This window comes from Epinephelus lanceolatus, chromosome 5, assembly GCF_041903045.1.
Source record: "Epinephelus lanceolatus isolate andai-2023 chromosome 5, ASM4190304v1, whole genome shotgun sequence".
In the NCBI taxonomy this organism is placed as follows: Eukaryota; Metazoa; Chordata; class Actinopteri; order Perciformes; family Serranidae; genus Epinephelus; species Epinephelus lanceolatus.
The window spans coordinates 47,612,137-47,632,699 of record NC_135738.1 but is presented as its reverse complement, the minus strand read 5'-3'; the positions used below and the strand labels follow the sequence as shown (position 1 = coordinate 47,632,699).

Sequence of the window (20,563 nt, the reverse complement as noted above, 5' to 3'; positions counted from 1 at the left end):
AAGCCCAAACAGCTTCCTATACAGTTAGCGCTTTCAATGGCCGTGGAAAGTCAGCCATATTTAAAAAACTGTAGACAAACAAGACCTGCCAAGACACATTCAGAATTGGGAAGCTCCTGGGAGGTCTCAGATGACCTATTTCGCATGTCAGATGTACCTGCCTTCCACAAACACAACTAAAGTTAACATGCTTCGCTACCAGCTATTTTGTGCAAGGCGTGGAGAAATAGATTCCAGTCAGCTTCCATCTTGTGAAGATTGTCTCTACATGCATGCTTTATGAGGGATTTTTTTTTTTTTTTATTCTCCGTGCAACTCAGGGGGATGTGACTGACCATTGCAACTTCAATCAGCACAGCGCATGCGTGGCGTCACTGGTTTCCCCGTCACTTCGGTCCAGTAAAACATCTTTTATCCAGTTTCTCGCTTTTTTTGTTTTTTTTTAACAAACCACTTGCTCTCAGCTTTTATTGTATGTACTTTTTAACATGGACTAAGGTTTTAAGCCATCGGGCCTGTGGTTCAGAAGTCGCCAGCTGAACCACATTAGCATGGCGCCAACTTTTAAAAATCTTTTAATTGTGGGAGACCTACAACTCACTGACAAATTGGGGAAGGCCCCCTTAGACATTTCAGCCCCATGACCGAGGGTAAATTTTAACTCACCTCCGTGTGTTGATACTGTGTCCCAGGGGACAGATCTCCAGCACAGGCTGCAGGTGTGTTGGCAGTGTGTGAGTCCTGCCTCCCAACCTTGTCAGAACTGAGGGAGAGCATCTCAGGACTGCAGGCCGACCTCAAGGAGAGGGACAAGATCCTCCTGGATTTTACCACCGTCGCCATGACCCAGGCAAAACATGTTGCTCACCTGATGGCATCCGGCGCTGGTGACCGGAGCATGAGGCCACGAACAACACCACCCTGCCACCGGGACTCCGACACCAGCACTAGCCGAGTCCCGCTGGCCGTGGCTCTCACCAGTCCAGGAATCGGCGTCTGTTCATCCAGCCTGACCCCTCCCCTCCATCCCGGTCAGGAGGAACCGCAGCCCGGTGTCACAAACCTCGGGCTCCATCCCGTCACCGCCGTACCTCCAGGCAGCCGGAGGCACGCACTAGCAGCGCACCCCCTCTGTGCTGGTGATCGGGACCTCCATGGTCAGGCATGTGGAAGTGCACAACGGCCACACCTTCTGCCACCCTGGTGCCCGTGTCAGTGAGGTTGCATCCTCCACCCTCCAGCTGACTGCACGGCACAGCTCGGCCTCCACGCTGGTCCTGGAGGCCGGTATCAACGACCTCAGGAACCAGCAGTCAGAGGTCATTGAGCAGGATTTCATCTCCCTGGTGGACCGCCTGCTGGACACAGGGAAGCGGCTAATTATTTCTGGCCCGCTTCCCCCACCTCGTTATGACGACATCACCACCAGCCGCCTTCGTCAGCTGCACCTGTGGCTGAAGGGATACTGCTTGGCCAGAAGTATCCTTTTGTGGACAATTTTATAGCTTTTTTAAACAGACCCCACCGTTTTAAACGGGACGGCCTCCACCCAAACCAGGAGGGATCACAGCTTTTATCAGTCAAGATTCACCTGACCATCCGATCCTGCACCACAGCCACCTCTTGACTCACTGCTCACCTACCTCCACCCTCCTCCACTACACATTGCACCACACACACTTCTCCCTCAGTAGCACCTTCTCTGCAACCGGAAACACAGGACATTCCCACCATAAAAATCATCATTACACTTAGAAAGTTGAAACCCAGGAATGTTTTTAGGCCTAACCATGTTTTTAACATCCCTTTGAAACGTCATGATGAGCGCACGTTCAGCACAAACATTAAAATGGCAGTGCTGAACATGCGCTCCCTTTTAAACAAATCTTTTATCATAAATGATTTAATTTTAGACAATAACCTAGACAGTATTGTCCTTACAGAGACATGGCTTGGCACCGATGCACCTGTTGTTCTTACCGAGGCTTCCCCATCAAATTTTAACTTTTTATATATTCTATTAGGGGAGGTAAAAGGGGAGGCGGAACTGCATCAGTAACAAAAACCACAATGTCCTCAAATTAAGTTTCTTTTAGCGGTTACACATCATTTGAGCATCATGCCTTTGTTTTTAGCAGCCCTCCTATCCTTTGCATAATGGTTTACAGACCACCCCAGTACTCCACTTCTTTTATCAGTGATTTCGCTGAATTATTATCAATCATTCACTCCACCTACAACAGCATTTTAATAACTGGTGATTTTAATCTGCACATTGACAAGACCTCGGACCCAGTATCCAGAGAATTTTTAAACCTCTTAAACTGTTTGGATTTTAAACAACATATCACGCAGCCGACCCACTGCAGAGGGCGCACCCTGGACCTGTTCATAACCTATGGCCTGTCCGTGGGTGTGTCCTCTATTGTGGATCTGGCTGTGTCTGACCACTTTTGTGTGTTTTTTAACATCACCAGTTTTAACCAACAGGAGGCCCCGGTGAGAACAGTGAGGAAACGCTACCTAACTTCTGAAGTGGCTGCAAATTTTATCCAGATTTTACAGAGCACTCCTGTAGAGATTTTCCCAGCACCCTGTGATTTTATTGTGGACAATTTTAACAACAAACTCAAGTCAACACTGGACTCAGTGGCTCCACTTTCAATCAAAACAATTATAACAAAATCTACACCCCCGTGGAGAAACCAGGAAATCAAACAACTGAAAAGATACTGCAGGAGTGCTGAGAGGAGATGGAGAAAATCAAACCTAACACTCCACTACGAAATATTGCGTCAACATCTCAAAACCTACAATAACGAAGTCAGACAGGCAAGAATTTCCCACTTCGAAAAACTAATCTCTGACAATAAAAACAATCCCAAATTCCTCTTCTCCACAATTGATATTTTAACAAACAGTAATTTTAACAGATCGCCTAAGACAACAACCAATGCCATTTGTGAGGACTTTGCAGACCACTTCAGAAGTAAAATCAATGACATCAGATCCAGTCTTTTATCTCAACAGATTTTAACTGTCAACACACCTGGATCATTGCCTTTACCTGAGGAAACACTGGAGAGTTTTGCCCTGGTTGATGCGAGGACACTTGGTCGAGTTTTCTCCCAAGTAAAGCCCACAACCTGCCTTTTAGACCCAATTCCCACACCGTATTTTAAAACATTTTATGGATTCTTTGAGGAACAGCTACTGTACATGGTGAATTGCTCTCTTCAGATGGGTGTCTTTCCGGCCTCCTTGAAAACGGCGGTGGTGAAGCCCCTTCTGAAGAAGAGCAATTTGGACCCCAACATTTTTAATAATTATCGGCCTGTATCCAACTTATCATTTTTTAGCAAAATTATAGAAAAACTGTTTTTTACCCAAGTAAATGATTTTTTAAATACAAATAACACTTTAGAGAAGTATCAGTCTGGTTTTAGGATGAACCACAGTAACGAGACAGCCCTTTTAAAGATTTTAAACGACATCAGGTGCAATTTAGATAACCATAAACTCACAGTGTTGGTTTTACTGGATCTAACTGCCGCCTTCGATACAGTACACCATCAAATCACAAATCACATTTTATTAAATAGACTGAGGCACTTGGTCGGCCTCTCTGGTACTGTTTTTAACTGGTTCGTCTCTTACCTTACTGATCGACACTTCTTTGTAAGTATGGATACATGTTCAAGTGTGGGGTCCACCAGGGGTCAATTTTAGGTCCAACTCTTTTTAATCTCTACATGCTTCCCCTGGGGGACGTCATCAGGAGGCACGGCATCAGCTTTCATAGTTATGCTGATGATACGCAACTGTACATCGCCGTGTCTCCTGATGACACAGGGCCAATTGATGCCCTTTTTAACTGCATTTTAGACATAAAGTCATGGATGGCAGCGAATTTCCTGCAGCTCAACCAGGACAAAACAGAGGTTTTAGTCATTAGTCCTGAAGGCCAGAGAGAGAAACTTTTGCCAGAACTACAGGATTTTAAACCAACACAATCTGTAAAAAATCTGGGTGTGATTTTTGACTCTGAGCTCTGTTTTATTCCGCATATTAAAAACATAACAAAGGTAGGTTTCTACCACCTTAAGAATATAGCCAGAGTCCGCCTGTTTCCCTCTCAGGCCAGCACGGAGGTGCTGATGCATGCTTTTATCTCCTGTAGGTTAGATTATTGTAATGCCCTGCTCTCTGGTCTTCCCAAAAAGAGTATCTCAAATCTACAGTTATTACAGAATTCAGCTGCACGAGTGCTGACGAGGACCAGAGGGCGGGAGCACATTACACCAGTTTTAAAATCGCTGCATTGGTTGATTGATTTTAAGGTTCTTTTATTAGTTTTTAAATGTCTTAACGGTCTTGGGCCTTCTTATTTATCTGACCTGCTTTTACCACATCAACCCTCGCGGACCCTGAGGTCCTCCGGCACCGGCCTTTTAACCATATCACAAGTTAGGACTAAAACAAACGGGGAGGCGGCATTTAGTTATTATGGCCCCCAATTGAGGAACAGCCTGCCGGAGAACCTCAGGGCTGCAGAGACTGTTGATGTTTTTAAAAAGAGGCTCAAGACTCATCTTTTTAATCAGGCTGTGGCCTGTGGACCGTGGGCCCTCTCAGTGTGGATGGCCCCCAGAGGTGGCTTTTTCCTTGCCTCGGGTCTCAGTGCTCGGCCATGTCTCTTTAGTGATAGCTAGTGCGTGTGTGTGTGTGTGTGTGTGTGTGTGTGTGTGGGTGTGTGTGAGTGGCTGTGCGTGTGTGTGTGCGTATGTGTACAGTACAGGCCAAAAGTTTGGACACACCTTCTCATTCAATGCGTTTTCTTTATTTTCATGACTATTTACATTGTAGATTCTCACTGAAGGCATCAAAACTATGAATGAACACATGTGGAGTTATGTACGTAACAAAAAAAGGTGAAATAACTGAAAACATGTTTTATATTCTAGTTTCTTCAAAATAGCCACCCTTTGCTCTGATTACTGCTTTGCACACTCTTGGCATTCTCTCCATGAGCTTCAAGAGGTAGTCACCTGAAATGGTTTTCCAACAGTCTTGAAGGAGTTCCCAGAGGTGTTTAGCACTTGTTGGCCCCTTTGCCTTCACTCTGCAGTCCAGCTCACCCCAAACCATCTCGATTGGGTTCAGGTCCGGTGACTGTGGAGGCCAGGTCATCTGCCACAGCACTCCATCACTCTCCTTCTTGGTCAAATAGCCCTTACACAGCCTGGAGGTGTGTTTGGGGTCATTGTCCTGTTGAAAAATAAATGATCGTCCAACTAAATGCAAACCGGATGGGATGGCATGTCGCTGCAGGATGCTGTGGTAGCCATGCTGGTTCAGTGTGCCTTCAATTTTGAATAAATCCCCAACAGTGTCACCAGCAAAACACCCCCACACCATCACACCTCCTCCTCCATGCTTCACAGTGGGAACCAGGCATGTGGAATCCATCCGTTCACCTTTTCTGCGTCTCACAAAGACACGGCGGTTGGAACCAAAGATCTCAAATTTGGACTCATCAGACCAAAGCACAGATTTCCACTGGTCTAATGTCCATTCCTTGTGTTTCTTGGTCCAAACAAATCTCTTCTGCTTGTTGCCTCTCCTTAGCAGTGGTTTCCTAGCAGCTATTTGACCATGAAGGCCTGATTCGCGCAGTCTCCTCTTAACAGTTGTTCTAGAGATGGGTCTGCTGCTAGAACTCTGTGTGGCATTCATCTGGTCTCTGATCTGAGCTGCTGTTAACTTGCGATTTCTGAGGCTGGTGACTCGGATGAACTTATCCTCAGAAGCAGAGGTGACTCTTGGTCTTCCTTTCCTGGGTCGGTCCTCATGTGTGCCAGTTTCGTTGTAGCGCTTGATGGTTTTTGCGACTCCACTTGGGGACACATTTAAAGTTTTTGCAATTTTCCGGACTGACTGACCTTCATTTCTTAAAGTAATGATGGCCACTCGTTTTTCTTTAGTTAGCTGATTGGTTCTTGCCATAATATGAATTTTAACAGTTGTCCAATAGGGCTGTCGGCTGTGTATTAACCTGACTTCTGCACAACACAACTGATGGTCCCAACCCCATTGATAAAGCAAGAAATTCCACTAATTAACCCTGATAAGGCACACCTGTGAAGTGGAAACCATTTCAGGTGACTACCTCTTGAAGCTCATGGAGAGAATGCCAAGAGTGTGCAAAGCAGTAATCAGAGCAAAGGGTGGCTATTTTGAAGAAACTAGAATATAAAACATGTTTTCAGTTATTTCACCTTTTTTTGTTAAGTACATAACTCCACGTGTTCATTCATAGTTTTGATGCCTTCAGTGAGAATCTACAATGTAAATAGTCATGAAAATAAAGAAAACGCATTGAATGAGAAGGTGTGTCCAAACTTTTGGCCTGTACTGTATATTTATGTATCTCTATGTGGGGTGGGAGGGTTGGGCTTTCTCTTTTCTTTTTGTTTTCTGTTTTGGATCTTTGTTGTTTTTAACCTTTGTGAGGCACTTTGTGTTACTGTAGTATGAAAAGTGCCATATAAATAAAGTTGATTTGATTTGATTTGATGAGCAAACTATCAGGCTGCTATCTGGCGGAGGAGTCTGGAGTGCAATTCAAGTGTACCAAATCCAAAGGATCATGGATGGAAGATCCATGATGGGGATCTGGCCATTGAGTGGATGTGAGGTACGCCTGCACCAGAGGCTGTTTTGGACCTACTATCATGCTCCTGTTCACGAACATGTAAACTTTCAGAATGGCCATGCCTGCAAAGTGGTCTACATTGCACAGATATGTGTGAACTACAAACCTGCAGCAACCAGGCAAATGAGCTGGAATGTATTCCGGAGCTGAATGATAGTGATGTGGACGATGAATGATGTGACAGAGTAAATGCTATACTATATAACGGCTCTAGATGGTCTAAATTCTAATTTGTGTTCCTAGCGTTGACATTATCTCTCCCTCTGTTTTAAGGACTCACCAGCCACAGCTCCTGTCTCTTCTCCACCTGATTCGAAGTCTGCCATTGCTGTATCTCCATGCTCTCCGCTGACATTCAATTTCAGTATAGTAGCTCTATCATAGTGTTAGTTAGGATGAGGGCAGCAGGTGGCCCCCCTATTTTAGGACGGCCTACAATGGAGAAATAAGGCACCTCCTTCCCTCTGCTAGCCTGGGAGTCCACCTTAGGCAAGCGGCAGCACTCCCTTTGCCTCCTGGTTAAGGGTCAAATAGCAACTGGGCAGCTCTGAGTGCTAGTAGGCCTACTGTAGGCTACAGTAACACTGAGTGTTAGCACAGTAACTGCGTAATCAATTTCCCCTCCTTGTGATTGTCTTCATTAACAAAACTGGTGCATATTTAAATAAAATATAGAAAATTTGTAATACAAAAAACACTTGTCTTAATATGAGTGATCAACTGGGCCAGTTACATGGGGATATCTATTAGTTAATTTTTCACCCTTTTTGTTTTGCCTACACGGGTGTAAGTTTGTTTACAGAGTGATAACTATAATTAAGCTACTAGATAGGCAGGGCTATCATACCAAAATATAAACTAGAGACTTGTAGAGAGATAAAAATGCCAAAATTGTTTGGTCCCCGTGGGTGAGAGGGGCCTACCAAGTTGTGAAAATGATCCCTTTAGCCCCTGTACTAATAGGGCCCCATTCTATTTGTCTGTTTGAAGTTCTGGCTGCACCAGTTACCTGTCAGGGGCTGGTGACATCAGATGGTCTGGTGAATAATCTAATAACCTACTTTTATGATAAGATGACATTCTTTGGCACATATAAATGCAATTTTGGGGTGATTGGCTTATTTACATTAATAATGGCAAACACATATATACATGCCTTTTGGTTTTGTTATTCCTTATTCCATGTCCGCCCATAATTCATGTGTGTTTAGGTGTATACACTTTTTAAGGTACTGATGAAATCTTTGCTGCATTGTGTGCAGCGACTGTCTGTGAACATTCAGTCCAAATTTGGTGACATTCTGATAATTATTTTTCCGAGATTCATGTGCTAAGGCAGACACCGTCCCTTTTGGAGAAGCCTCAATTTTGACTATTTTCAATTTTGGGAAGGACCCAAAGATCATCCAAATTTTTTTATTAAGCTACTAGATAGGCAGGTCTATCATACCAAAATGTAAACTAGAGACACAGAGGAAGTCAAAAATACCAAAATTGTTTGGTCCCTTTAAGTGATACCAATTTGTGAAAATTAGCCCATTGGCCCCTGGACTAAATGTGATACAAATTGGACCTACAATTTAGTTGTCAGAAATGTGTTTTTCAAAAAATTCAAAATGGTGGAAAATCTAGTAGACAGACCTTGATGGTTCTTAAGCTTTTTCATAGAGCACATGTGGCTGAACATGTGTGTCAAATTTCAAGTCAAACCCAATGTAAGGGGCGTTACCTTTCAAATATTGAAACTTTTTTATTTACAGTATGATTGTGGTGTGTCACATCCATTATATTACATTTTTGGCACCCTTTAGTGGTTGATTTGAATGAAACTTTCAAGATATATTACTGCCTCTATAGACATTTCCTGCAAGTTTTGTGATGATTGGCTGTTTGGTTGTAGAGTTACGTCTATTTATGTGCTGAGCCACGCCTCTAATAAAGTTAATTGATTGATCAATACCTTCAAAATGCAGTAAGATATCAACAAGCTTTGATAACTTTTGATAAGGTTGGTCCAGTGATGATTCAAAGAAATTTGGTACATATTGAATCTAGGATTTTGGAGGATGTGTCAAAGATGTGGTTTTGAAAAAAATCAAAATGGCGGAAAATTGTACCAGTGGAATTATGATGGTTCTTGTGTGCTTTTCATAGAGCATGTTGAGCTGCACTTGTGTCAAATTTCAAGTCAATCTTACCTACAGTGTGAGGGGTGTGGCCTTTCAACACATTATTGGGCCTTCATTATTGCGCCCCCATCTCGCTGAACGGTTTCAGGTTTCTTGAGCAGCATTTGCACACAACTTCTGTTGTGAAAATTTGTGTCTGTGATGTATCATCTCACAGGAATTTGCAAAAAAAAAAAAATTCTGAACAATAGGGTTTCAGCCCTTAGGGCTTGGACCTCTATAAATCACAACAGAAAACAGACAGAGACACAGAGACAGACAGACAGAAAGACACAGAGAGAGAGGAACAATGACACAGAAAGACAGATAGAGGCAGAGAGAGAGAGACAGACGGACAGACAGATGGATAGATGCACCAGTAAGAAACAGACAGAAAGTTATGGAGATCTCATCAGCCAATCAGCTGTATGTCTGTATCCGGGGCAGTAGAGACTGAGAAATACTAATTGAGAAAGACATAAAAGTCAAAATCTGTAAGTTATATTGCTATGATCTCTTTACTATCAGCATCTCGAGACTTTGCTTAAAATGTAGACATGTTTTTATCTGCATAAAATTAAAAATTTTTAATTTTGGGTTTTTGCTCAAGACTTGATAGATATAAATAGTAGAAAGAAGAAAAGATATGGACAGAATTTCCTGAAAAAGCTGAACATTTTGGTATTTGAATGGTTTCTGTCACTGAAAATATGCAGTAAGTACTACTGAACCGAAAAACATATGGAAGATGAATAGAGAGAATAATAAAGCTTTGAATCTCATTAGTGTGAATGCTGAATCAACATCCACACAATAAAGATTTGGATCACAGTAGCATTCACACCAAGAGTATGTTCACATGTTGAAGAACATAGGTTTGGAATGCTTGTGACTTTCACATCCAACAAGAAAATTATCTCTGAAACACAGGCATTGCCCGTGTCCCTACTGGAGAAAGGGTTTGAGTAGTGTTGTGTAGTGATGATGATTATCATTATCATGATGATAATGATAGTGATGATGATGATGATGCTGATGATGATGATTATGATGTACACCCAGTATGATGGAAACCATCAGCTGTTGAATGATAAATGTTATGAGAAAACTTACTTGTGCACAGCAGAGCAGCAAAGGCATTAATGGCTGCCCTGGAAAATAAACAGAGGGAGCAGTTAGTCTCGCAGACATTTGAACTTAAAAACACTTTAATATGCAAATTGTACATGATACCCTCGTGTGACTGCACACAAATGAGAGAACGATTATACCAAATCAGACCAAATTGATCTTATCATAGTCAGTCCGATGTGTGCATTTGCTGTAGCTCTGGTGGATCTGTCAGACAGTATCATTTATCATGTATTCTTGGACACAATATGCATGAGCATCCTTTAACATTTCAGCAATTGTGATTGCCCACTGATGAGCCTTTACCACAAACGAAGTTACCACTTCGCCTCATCAGTGCCTTGGGGCAGACCATGCAGAAAGCGATGTTCAGCAGCCACCAACCTGCGAGACCTGCCGGGACTACTCAAGTTTAGACGCCAACAATGGTGGGATCACTTCAAAAACTTTGATTTGGTGCTTTGCTGCCATGAGAGTGAGCATGAGCTTGAGATTCATGTTGTCAAGAACCCTGCTCCAACTGCTAACACTTCACTGCGGGCCATGATGGGTTGAGCAGGGAACTTCAGCAACAGTGACAGAGAGACACTGGAATATTTTGATATTTCAGCTGGAAGGGCAGCTAGCTATAGCTGCAAACAAAATAGGTGTGTGTGTTTGCTGGTTCCCTCTCAGCTTAATGCCCCCCTCACCATCTCAGAATGACATTTTGGACCCAAGCATCAGCCAAATTAATAATCTGATTCAAGACGTTGCTGCAGCAGGCTATGTGAGGTCTTGCAACAATAGGCTCCCATCATGGGTGGTTGAGACTCAAGTTCCCCTGATATTTGGGAGCCACTGCCATCATGGAAAGGCTTTCAGATCAATCTTATTTCAGCAACTAGAAGAGGAAAGATGGCAGTTGCCACCTGCCACTCACTCCCTGATAAGGTACGTAAGACTGTTTTCAAATGAGGTTTCATGGCTGCTTTGTGCCACATCCAGTATGGCTGCTTTGGTTGAAATATCTAACCTTTGTTGTGGCCACCATATCAAAATACATACACAATGTTCCCCGGGCATTCATGTCTATCTCTCCCCCTGACCTCTGTGGAATGCACTATGTTCATTCATGAACCCTTTGATGCCAGACGACTCATGTCACCCAATATATAGCAGCTCTGATTAACACAAAACAATTACACATGTTTTTAAGTCTCCCTCCTGATCTCCATGGGAGACAAGAGGATTAAACAAAGTGAGACGCCGTTAGCTGCTGGTCTGCAAGCAGTGTTGCATTAACAGACCTCACCACTGGTTCAAAACTTTCAGTGTCAGCCTCCCATTGGCAGCCTTCCATTTATGGAAGATGTAACAGCGGAGATGGTCAAGACAATATATCACAGCTTTTTAGCTGTTGCCCCACAGCTAGCCCACATACGTGCCTTTTTTCCCCTCACCAGAGATGAGAGGAGAAGATGAGAAGAATTTAATGTGCTGTGTCCAGTCATGAGCACTGAACTCTAAGTATATGCCGTCATAAGACACACATCACCCGATATGGCTGCTCTGATTATCAAATAAAAAGAATACACGTCTATTTCTCCCTCACTGAGCTCCATGGGAAATGAGAGGGACTGAACACAGTGACACAATATCAGCTGCTGCCTCGTGTATGGGAACGCTGGTGGTGATGCATTCGGGGACCTCACCAACTGCTTGGACCTTTCCATGATGTGTGGCAGTGATGCTTTCAGGGATATAACCACTGGCTCAGCCCTTTCCATGTCAGCCCCCCATGGGCCAGCCTTCCATTTATGGAGGTTCTAGTGAGAAGGTTGGGACAGGATAGCCCCACAGCTGGTGGCTCATCTTCTGGACTTCTCCACTTCTCTTATGGAGAGTGGCAACTTAACTGCGCGTTGACAAAATGGATGGACAAGACATTGAAATTGGGCTAACGTTTTAGTTCTTCCACGTTCCATCCCTGTTAGAGCTTAGATCAGGCCCAAAAACTCCAGCCCGACCCGGCCCGAGCCCGTGCACGTTATGTCCGGGACCGGCCCGGCCCGTCCAATTGGCTGTAATTATGGGCCCGAGCCCGATTTAAACCTGACATTTTTTCAGTAAGTTGGCTGTTATAATTAAGAGTATTAAACCACAATTCTTGTTATCTGAATGACAGAAATATAGGATCTTAATGAATGGTGCAACACGGAAGCATGATTATGTAATAAAACAGGTCTTTATTTTAGGATCCAGGTGGTGAAGGACTGTGCACGCACAGTGTTGCAACATTGGACGTGTGGAAAGGATGACGCAGTTATTCGGCAATTAAACCACTGTTTATTACTGAACAGTACAGGTTACTGTTGGCCGTAACCACGCCAAAACAACCAACAAACAACAACTTAGCTGTAACTCCATCTGTGCACTCCTGCTCTCTCCTCCAGCTCGCTCATACACACACCAGCATGCGCACTCACACAGCCCTCCTCATCCCTGTCACACTCGCACCCCGCACCTCATTCAATCCCAAATATGCCATTAACTCACAGAACATTGACATTATAACAGAACATTTACTGCAGGGTCGCTACAATACATAGCCTATAACATTATCAAATCATAGCTTTAAAAAAAAAAACAAAAAAAAATGTCATATCTGACCGGCCGGGCCTGGGCCCGTCAGAGGGAGGGGGGCTCCCGGCCCGACACGGCTTGGGCTTGCGGGCCGGGTCGGGCTGGGCTCGGGCTTGGGCAGAGAATCTAAGCTCTAACCCATGTCCATGGGCATCAGAGAGGTGGATCTATTGTCCCAAGATGAGATAGCTTACCTCTCAGCAGATATCCAGGACCTGTTATGGAAACAGGCCATGTCTGTTGTTCCAACTTATGTTAGACAGAAGGTGTTTTACTCCATGTAATTCCTGGTTCCCAAGAACCCTCAGACCCTCAGACCCATTTTGAATCTCCACATCCTTAACTGATGCATTGCTTGCAAGACATTCTGAATACTATACAGAGAGCAGTTCCTGGAGCTGGTCAAGCCGGCCAATTGGTTAACTAAATGAATTTAAAAGAGGCACACTCTTAGGTCTAGGTGGACCTGGAACACAGACAATTCTTGTGTTTGGACATCCAGGGCTTAGCCTTATGAGTACAACAGAATTGGCTAATCCCTAGCATCCTGCACCTGCTGCCCTGTTGAGGATAGTGCAGAACCTGTAGTTGTGGATCTCAGAGTGTTGTTGTCTCTGACAACCCCAAGTTGGTGAGCAAATCTGGATTCAGTTCAGAAAAGCGGAAGTGGACCTGCTCACCAGTCAACACACTGCCCGCTATGGTTTTCCCTGGCATAACAAGATGACCCACCCCTGAGGGTGGACGGATTTGTACATGTGCCATGGCCAAATAAGCTGCTTTACATCTTTCCACATCTCTGTCTCATCCCTCCTCTGTTGGAGAGGGTTAGGGGCAGTTGTCAGTCATTCTGGTAGCCCCAGGTTACTACTTGGGGCTTCTGTGCATAGAAATGAACCTGGGTTAGCCTGGGCCCCCTACTTCTCTGCTGTAGCCACTTAGATTGTAAAGAAGAAGAAGTAGGCGGGCTAGTGTGAGTGGGAGAGGAGATGGCAGTGTGAGTGCAAGCACCGTGAGAGTCGGACATCAGAGGCGAGAATCAACGAGATCCAACTTGGCGGCGCCCTGTTACTGAATGAACAGAGCAAACACATAAACTTAAAAGGATATACAAAAGATTGAAACACTTCCTGAATCAAACTACATTCACCGTTCATCTGTCACCACCAACCCGGACCAATACATCTCTACAGTGGAGGACATAACGGAACTTGAAGCATTCATCGACTACTACTACTACTACTACAACCGACAGATCAACATGGATCCAGACTCAGCCAAACCCAGCACCAAAAAACTAAAGAATCAAAGAGATTAAAGACATACACAATAGCCTGGATTTTGCCCACCACAACATCGTCACACTACAAAAATCCAACCAGGACTTACAAACTACTGTTAAAACCCTTGACAAACAAATACATGCCATCTCCAAAGAAAACAAGATGCTGAAAGAAACTATGTTGGATTTACAAACCCGTTCCATGTGCGACAATCTCATCTTCTCTGGCATCTCCGAACAAACACCAGACAACCCAGAAAACCTCATAAAAAACTCAACTCAACTGAAAATCCCCCCGACACTCTACAAAACATTACATTCCACAGAGTACACTGCCTCGGTAAACCATCAAGCAAAGGACCCCGGCCCATCATCGCAAAATTTGAACACTTCAAACAAAAAGAACTGGTCAGAAGCAGAGAAAGGGAACTCAAAGGAACATCATTTGGACTCAACGAACAATATCCACATGAAATAAACGAACGCCGGAAAGTACTGTACCCCATTCACAAAGAAAACAGACAAAACAACACACACGCATCAATCAGAGTGGACAAATTCTATATCGACAGACAATTATTTCACAACTCCAAAATCACGCCATGGCTCTTTTGAACAAATCGCAAGAGACCCATACATCTAACTGTAACAACCCTGATTATCCAACCACAAGCCTCACTCCAAACATTGCTCCTCTGTAAAAAGGAAACCGCCTGCGTTACCCTACAGAGGAGTTAAAAATCTACCTCTCTGTTGTATTTTTTTGTGTGTGTTTATGTTGTTTACATGCTATGTTGATGTCACCACTCACCGTTATGTCTAGTTCTGTGTTTAGTCATTTATGTTACATGTACAGACAGCAGAGATGGGACCAAGTCACACATGTGCAAGTCTCAAGTAAGTCTCAAGTCTTAACCTTTAAGTCTCAAGTAAGTCCCAAGTCATTTTTTCTTGGGCAAGTCAAGTCAAGTCAAGTCGCAGGTTATGTCAAGTCAAGTCCTGTAATAGGTCAAGTCCAAGTCAACTCACCTTATTATTGTAATTTTACCTGCAGAATCTGATCTCAATAAAGTGAAAAGACAAGATATAAGTAACTGTCAGTAAACATTGACTTCATTGCTGCAATGTTTACTTTGCAGGGGCGACCCCCATGCGTGCGTGCACGCGCACGCGTGCGCACACACACACACACTAACCAAGGCAGCAGCTAAAATCCCCCATTTAACTCATTTAACCCTGTGTTGCTCATTCATAAAACGTACAGCCGGTCTTGTGATGAACCGGTCGGAATGTTCGCTCACGTTTTCTGGGGTTAATGTTAGCAAATAAATTAAAAAACAAGTTCCACCAAACTGACCCACCAACCCACCCCTGTATCGTATCAAGCTAACGTTAGCTTACTACCGACTAACCAGATATTATTAGCTAATTGACAAGCACTTACTGGGCAGAATGGCTCTTCAAATGATGAACAAAGTTTGAAGTTGTCGCCTGGCTGTCCGAGATGTTTATGCCGCATGTCTTGCACTGTGCTGTTCGTCTTTTGCTGTAATAATGGTAATTCCGAAAGCCGAAGACGATGACTCTCGGTACCCCTCCCGCTGACCTGTTGATGCCTATCTGATATAAGAGGGCCTGTTTCTCCAATAAACACGTAAGGTACGTAGAGAGGCATGACTGATTGACAGGGGAGTGATCCAATCATGACAACGCCATTCTCAGCCTGCGCTCCTACCGGGTAATCAACATTATTTTTTAAATTAATGTATTAATTTTACATTCTAACTGAAAACATGATGTGTCATGTCATTCAAGTCATTCAAGTCATCATGTCTCAAGTCAAGTCAAGTCCTGAGTCTTTAACTTCCAAGTCTGAGTCAAGTCTCAAGTCTTTTATTTTTTGTCAAGTCAAGTCACAAGTCATCAAAACAGCGACTCGAGTCCAAGTCACAATGAAGTCCTCATCTCTGACAGACAGTCTAAGGCAGTTATAGCAACCAGCTTGAAACTCGACCCCCCCCTTCTTTACGCTTCATTCATAACAAGATAAACCAAACACATAACCATGCAGACACTCAACCTGGTAACTTTGAATGTACGTAGCTTCCGTACACAGACTAAAAGAATCAAAATCATCAATCAGCTCAAGGCTGATATATGTTTTATACAAGAAACCCACCTTACAAACTCTGAATTACAATACATTAGACTCAAAAAATGTGATAAAATATTCTCATCCACAATCAACACAAAACAAAGAGGCGTTTCTATCCTAGTCAGTAAAAATATCCCATTCATCCGTAACTCATCCATTATTGACCCACAAGGAAGAGTTATCATTGTTAATGCATCTATTAATCAGACAACATTCACATTTGCAAACATTTACGGCCGTAACAATGATGACCCATCCTTTTTCCATAATTTTTTCTCCTTACTATACAATTCAGCAAATATCATAATAGCCAGAGATTTCAACACTGTTATCAATCCTACAACTGACCGCTCTAGCACACCCGGTAACACAAGAAACTGGCACTCAACTGAAGTAATCAAGCAATACATGAAGGAACTTGGACTTGGCGATAGTTGGAGAATGAAAAATCCATCATCTAGACAATATTCATATTTTTCCTCGCTCCATCAGTCTTCCTCCAGAATTGACTTCTTTCTTGTAAGCAATTCATTCACCCAGCACATCCAAGAAAACACAATCCATCCAATCATAATCAGTGATCACGCTCCAGTTTCCTTATCAATAAAAATTCAAACACATATCAAGTCTCCCACAAGATGGCGCTTCAATACATCACTCTTGAAGGATCCAGATTTCATCACATTAATCCAGAGAGAGTGGGCATCCTTTCTGGAGATGAGTGACTCTCCAGAAATCTCACCATCACTCTTATGGGAAACAGGAAAAACAGTTATCAGAGGAATAATCATTTCATATTCATCACATAAGAAATGACAGCAACAGGAACAAGAAACTAGCTTAGAAACAAAAATCAAACACCTAACACACCAACTAACCAGCAATCCCTGTGAACAAAAACAAAATGAATTAGCTCAACTTAAAACCCAATTGGAAAGCATCATATACAAGAAAACACAATTCATTATTCAACAACTCAAATATGAAAACTTTCAGTACAGTAATAAATGAAGTAAATATTTGGCTAATCTATTACAACACAAAAAAGAAAAAGCAATAATCCCATCTACACTCAATTCTACAGGTACAGTCACACATAATCCACAAGAAATCAATAATATATTTCATAAATTTTATAGCAACCTTTACTCCTCAAATTACAAACCCAGTCAAACAGAAATAGTAATATTTTTAAGTAATCTGGACTACAGGGCTGCATTGTGATTGGGTCCCGCCGGGTCCCGTGGGACCCAATGCAAATCTTGCGGGAGCGGGCGGTTTGAACTTTGCTGCGGGCAGGAACGGGCAGCTAAAAAAACACTGCGGAATCGTGATGTAGCCTAGCGACAGGATGGAGTCAACAAATGATGTGGAAAAGAAGCTCAAACAAGGTCTGAAGGCGCACTGAGCCCTCTACTTCCCAGCGCTCTCAAAGCTGGCGCGTTTCATCTTCAGTATCCCCGCATCCAGTGCGCCTTCAGAGCGGGCCTTTAGTGTCTGCGGGCGCATCTTGGAAGAGAGACGCAGGGGATTGGGACCGCAGTCGGTCAGCAACATTCTCCTCCTCCACAGCAATATTATGGCCAAGTGATTCATCTGTTAAATTCATTCGTTTCATTCGTTAATTTTGTTTATTTTATGTTATTTATTAGTGTTATTTGAGCCACTCACAGCCTACTCTCGTTGCTATTTGTTAATTACATAAAGAGGCGTGATGATGCCAGTGTTATTGAGCATAGGCTGCCTGAGTTTGAATGTTTTTATTCTTATTTTTATTTTTTTCAGACACAATACCTGTGACATCTGGCTAATATTTTTTAAAACTGCTGTTTTTCATGTTGTTTATCATATTGTATTTTTTGCAAAGCAGTCTATTTTTATGTGCCGTGTGATGGTGCAAAGTTTTTGATAAAACGAAGTTATATTTAAATTTATTGTGTAGTGTTGTCTATCTGCTGATTGTGTTCTCATTAATGTTTCTTATTCAGGTCTCTCTTAGAAAAGAGCCCTTAACCTCAATCACTGCGTGATTATATAAAGGTAGAAAAATAAATAAAATACAGAGGAGGAGAATAGAATATGAAACAGCCTTTATTTCATGAAAACAACGAAATAGAAGCGCTATTCCTGACCAGTGCGTCAAAAGACATGCAGGCCAGGGAAACGAAACAAACAACCCCATGAATCTCTTTATTAATAGCCTATAAAATGGCGTGTTTTCTCCTGCGGGACGGGAGAAGATACAAAATCAATGCATCTCTATTACTGTGCGGGCATAAATTCTCAGAGTTTTGCGCGTGCGGGCGGGAGTGGACATACATATTGCGGGAGCGGGCGGGAGTTTAACACACACGTTGCGGACGGTAATGGTCAGAAATTCAGCGGGCAGGAGCGGGGTGAAGGAAACAGTCCCGCGCAGGGCTCTAATCTGGACCTACCAACAGTACCATCAGATTTAGCCCGCTTTTTAGATTCACCACTCTCTTTCAACATTACAGGGCGCAAAATCACAGGGCGGCCTTGAAGCACCAAACTTTCTTCATTACTTCTTGTCAAATCAGCTACAATATTTACTCAAATTGATCCATAAAGATAATTACAGTATACCATGGTTACAGATAGAACAAAATCAATGTAAAACTACTTCACTCACAGACCTCCCATTCCTACCACAATCAATCAAGAAACAGGACTACTACAAGAACATCACAATCTCCTCAACTCTGACAGCCTGGTGGAAAGCCCACAAAATCACCAAATCATCAATGGCACCATGTAGGTTCACTCCGATTTGGCACAATCCGGACTTCCAGCTGTACAACACTCCTGTTCACTTTCCATCATGGCAACAAAAAGGAATTACTCACCTCCAACACTTATTTGAAAACAAGCAGTGCGTATCATTTAATACACTTATCCAGAGGTATGGGGTTGGGAGAGACCAATTCCTCCAATACCAACAACTAAAATCCATTATTAAATCTAAAATCAACATATCCAACAATATATTACAGCCTTCCCAATTAAGTAAGCAAATCTTTAAAGTAACAAACCCCCAAAAAATAATTTCTAAAATTTATAAACATTTTTCACTGTCAGAAACCTCAATAACACTCCCAACCACAAAATGGGAAAAGGACCTGGCTCTATCTCCCAACCCCAAGTGCTGGATACAAATCAATAAAAACATCTTTTCCATGATTACCAATACAAATTTACAGCTAATACAATCTAAAACTATCCACAAAATACACATCACTCAAGGGAAAATGTTTAAAATGGGATTGACTGATACAGACATCTGTTCACAATGCACCTTGGGTCACACAGATGATTATTTTCATGCCATCTGGTCTTGCCAGCCAGTTCTTTCATTTTGGACAACAGTTACAGAAAACCTCTCGTGTACCTTGGGCTGCAGAATCTCAGCATCCCAATTGCTCTGCTTCTGAGAGATTTGACACACATCACAATCCCAACTAAACACAAAAACCCATTATTGATTTCTCTAACTATCGCCAAAAAAATAATTTTTCAAAACTGGAAATCCAAACATTCCTGCCATATCACTCACTGGATCAATTTACTCTCAGAATATATCTCAATAGAAAAAATAGCTTGTAAACATGGAGGAAACATGGAATGTATTCATAAATCACCTAAACTCCACCCAGAATCCAATCCAAATCAGTAACCAAAGCCAGAGCCATGTACATGACCACATATCAGACCACATATCTAACCCATAACAAACATTTTTTAATTTACTTTTCTTGCATCAACTTCATCCCTTCTCACTACCTTCACATGCTTTTACAGACATACCATGATCCCGTCCCCTTTGTTCTTGTTTATATCCCCCCCCCCCCCCCCCCCCCCTTCCTTCCTCTGTCTTCCCTCCCCTCTCCTTCTCATTCTGGCTACACAAACTGTATATATCACAATAGGCTAATTATTGTTGAAACTAATCTCTTTAACATTATTGTTATTAATGATAACTCAGTCCATAGGGACTTGGGTTGAGCCCCTCCTTGGGCTCTGGGTGTTTGGCTCCACCCCCCATAACCATATTAATTTAAATTAATTAATATAAACTCAAATTGATATAAATTAATATAAATATCTAATTATTTAACCCATTTTACTGTTATTATAAAATTATATTATTATAAAAATTATGGCTGCCTCTGCCACTGCCGCCGCCACAGTAATACTAACAAACAAGACTATTATCATTATTACTATATATTGTTGTATTGTTATTATCATTATCATAATAATTATTAGCTCTCTTACTTTTTCTTTCCCCCCTCTCCCTCTCTCTCTCCCTTTCTCACTTTCATTCACTCTCCCCCCTTCCCTTTTCCCTATCGCCCCTAATCAATTCATATTGCTTAGTTGCTCTTTACGTTTATTATCTTTTTCATTGTAATATGATGTTGTCATTGTTGTTGTTTGTCATTTTTTTTTGTTTGTTTATTTGCTTG

The 20,563-nt window shown here is 42.5% G+C and overlaps 1 protein-coding gene across 2 annotated transcripts in view; it reads right to left on the bottom strand.

Annotated features, from left to right (window-relative positions):
• The window catches only part of agbl1 (AGBL carboxypeptidase 1), a 746,393-nt gene that overhangs the window by 545,525 nt on the left and 180,305 nt on the right, over positions 1-20,563 (bottom strand). For both annotated transcript variants that reach the window (XM_078168290.1, XM_078168291.1), the window contains exon 7: positions 9,997-10,034. In XM_078168290.1, the coding sequence (XP_078024416.1) occupies positions 9,997-10,034 (38 nt within the window). The remainder of the gene's footprint in view (positions 1-9,996; positions 10,035-20,563) is intronic.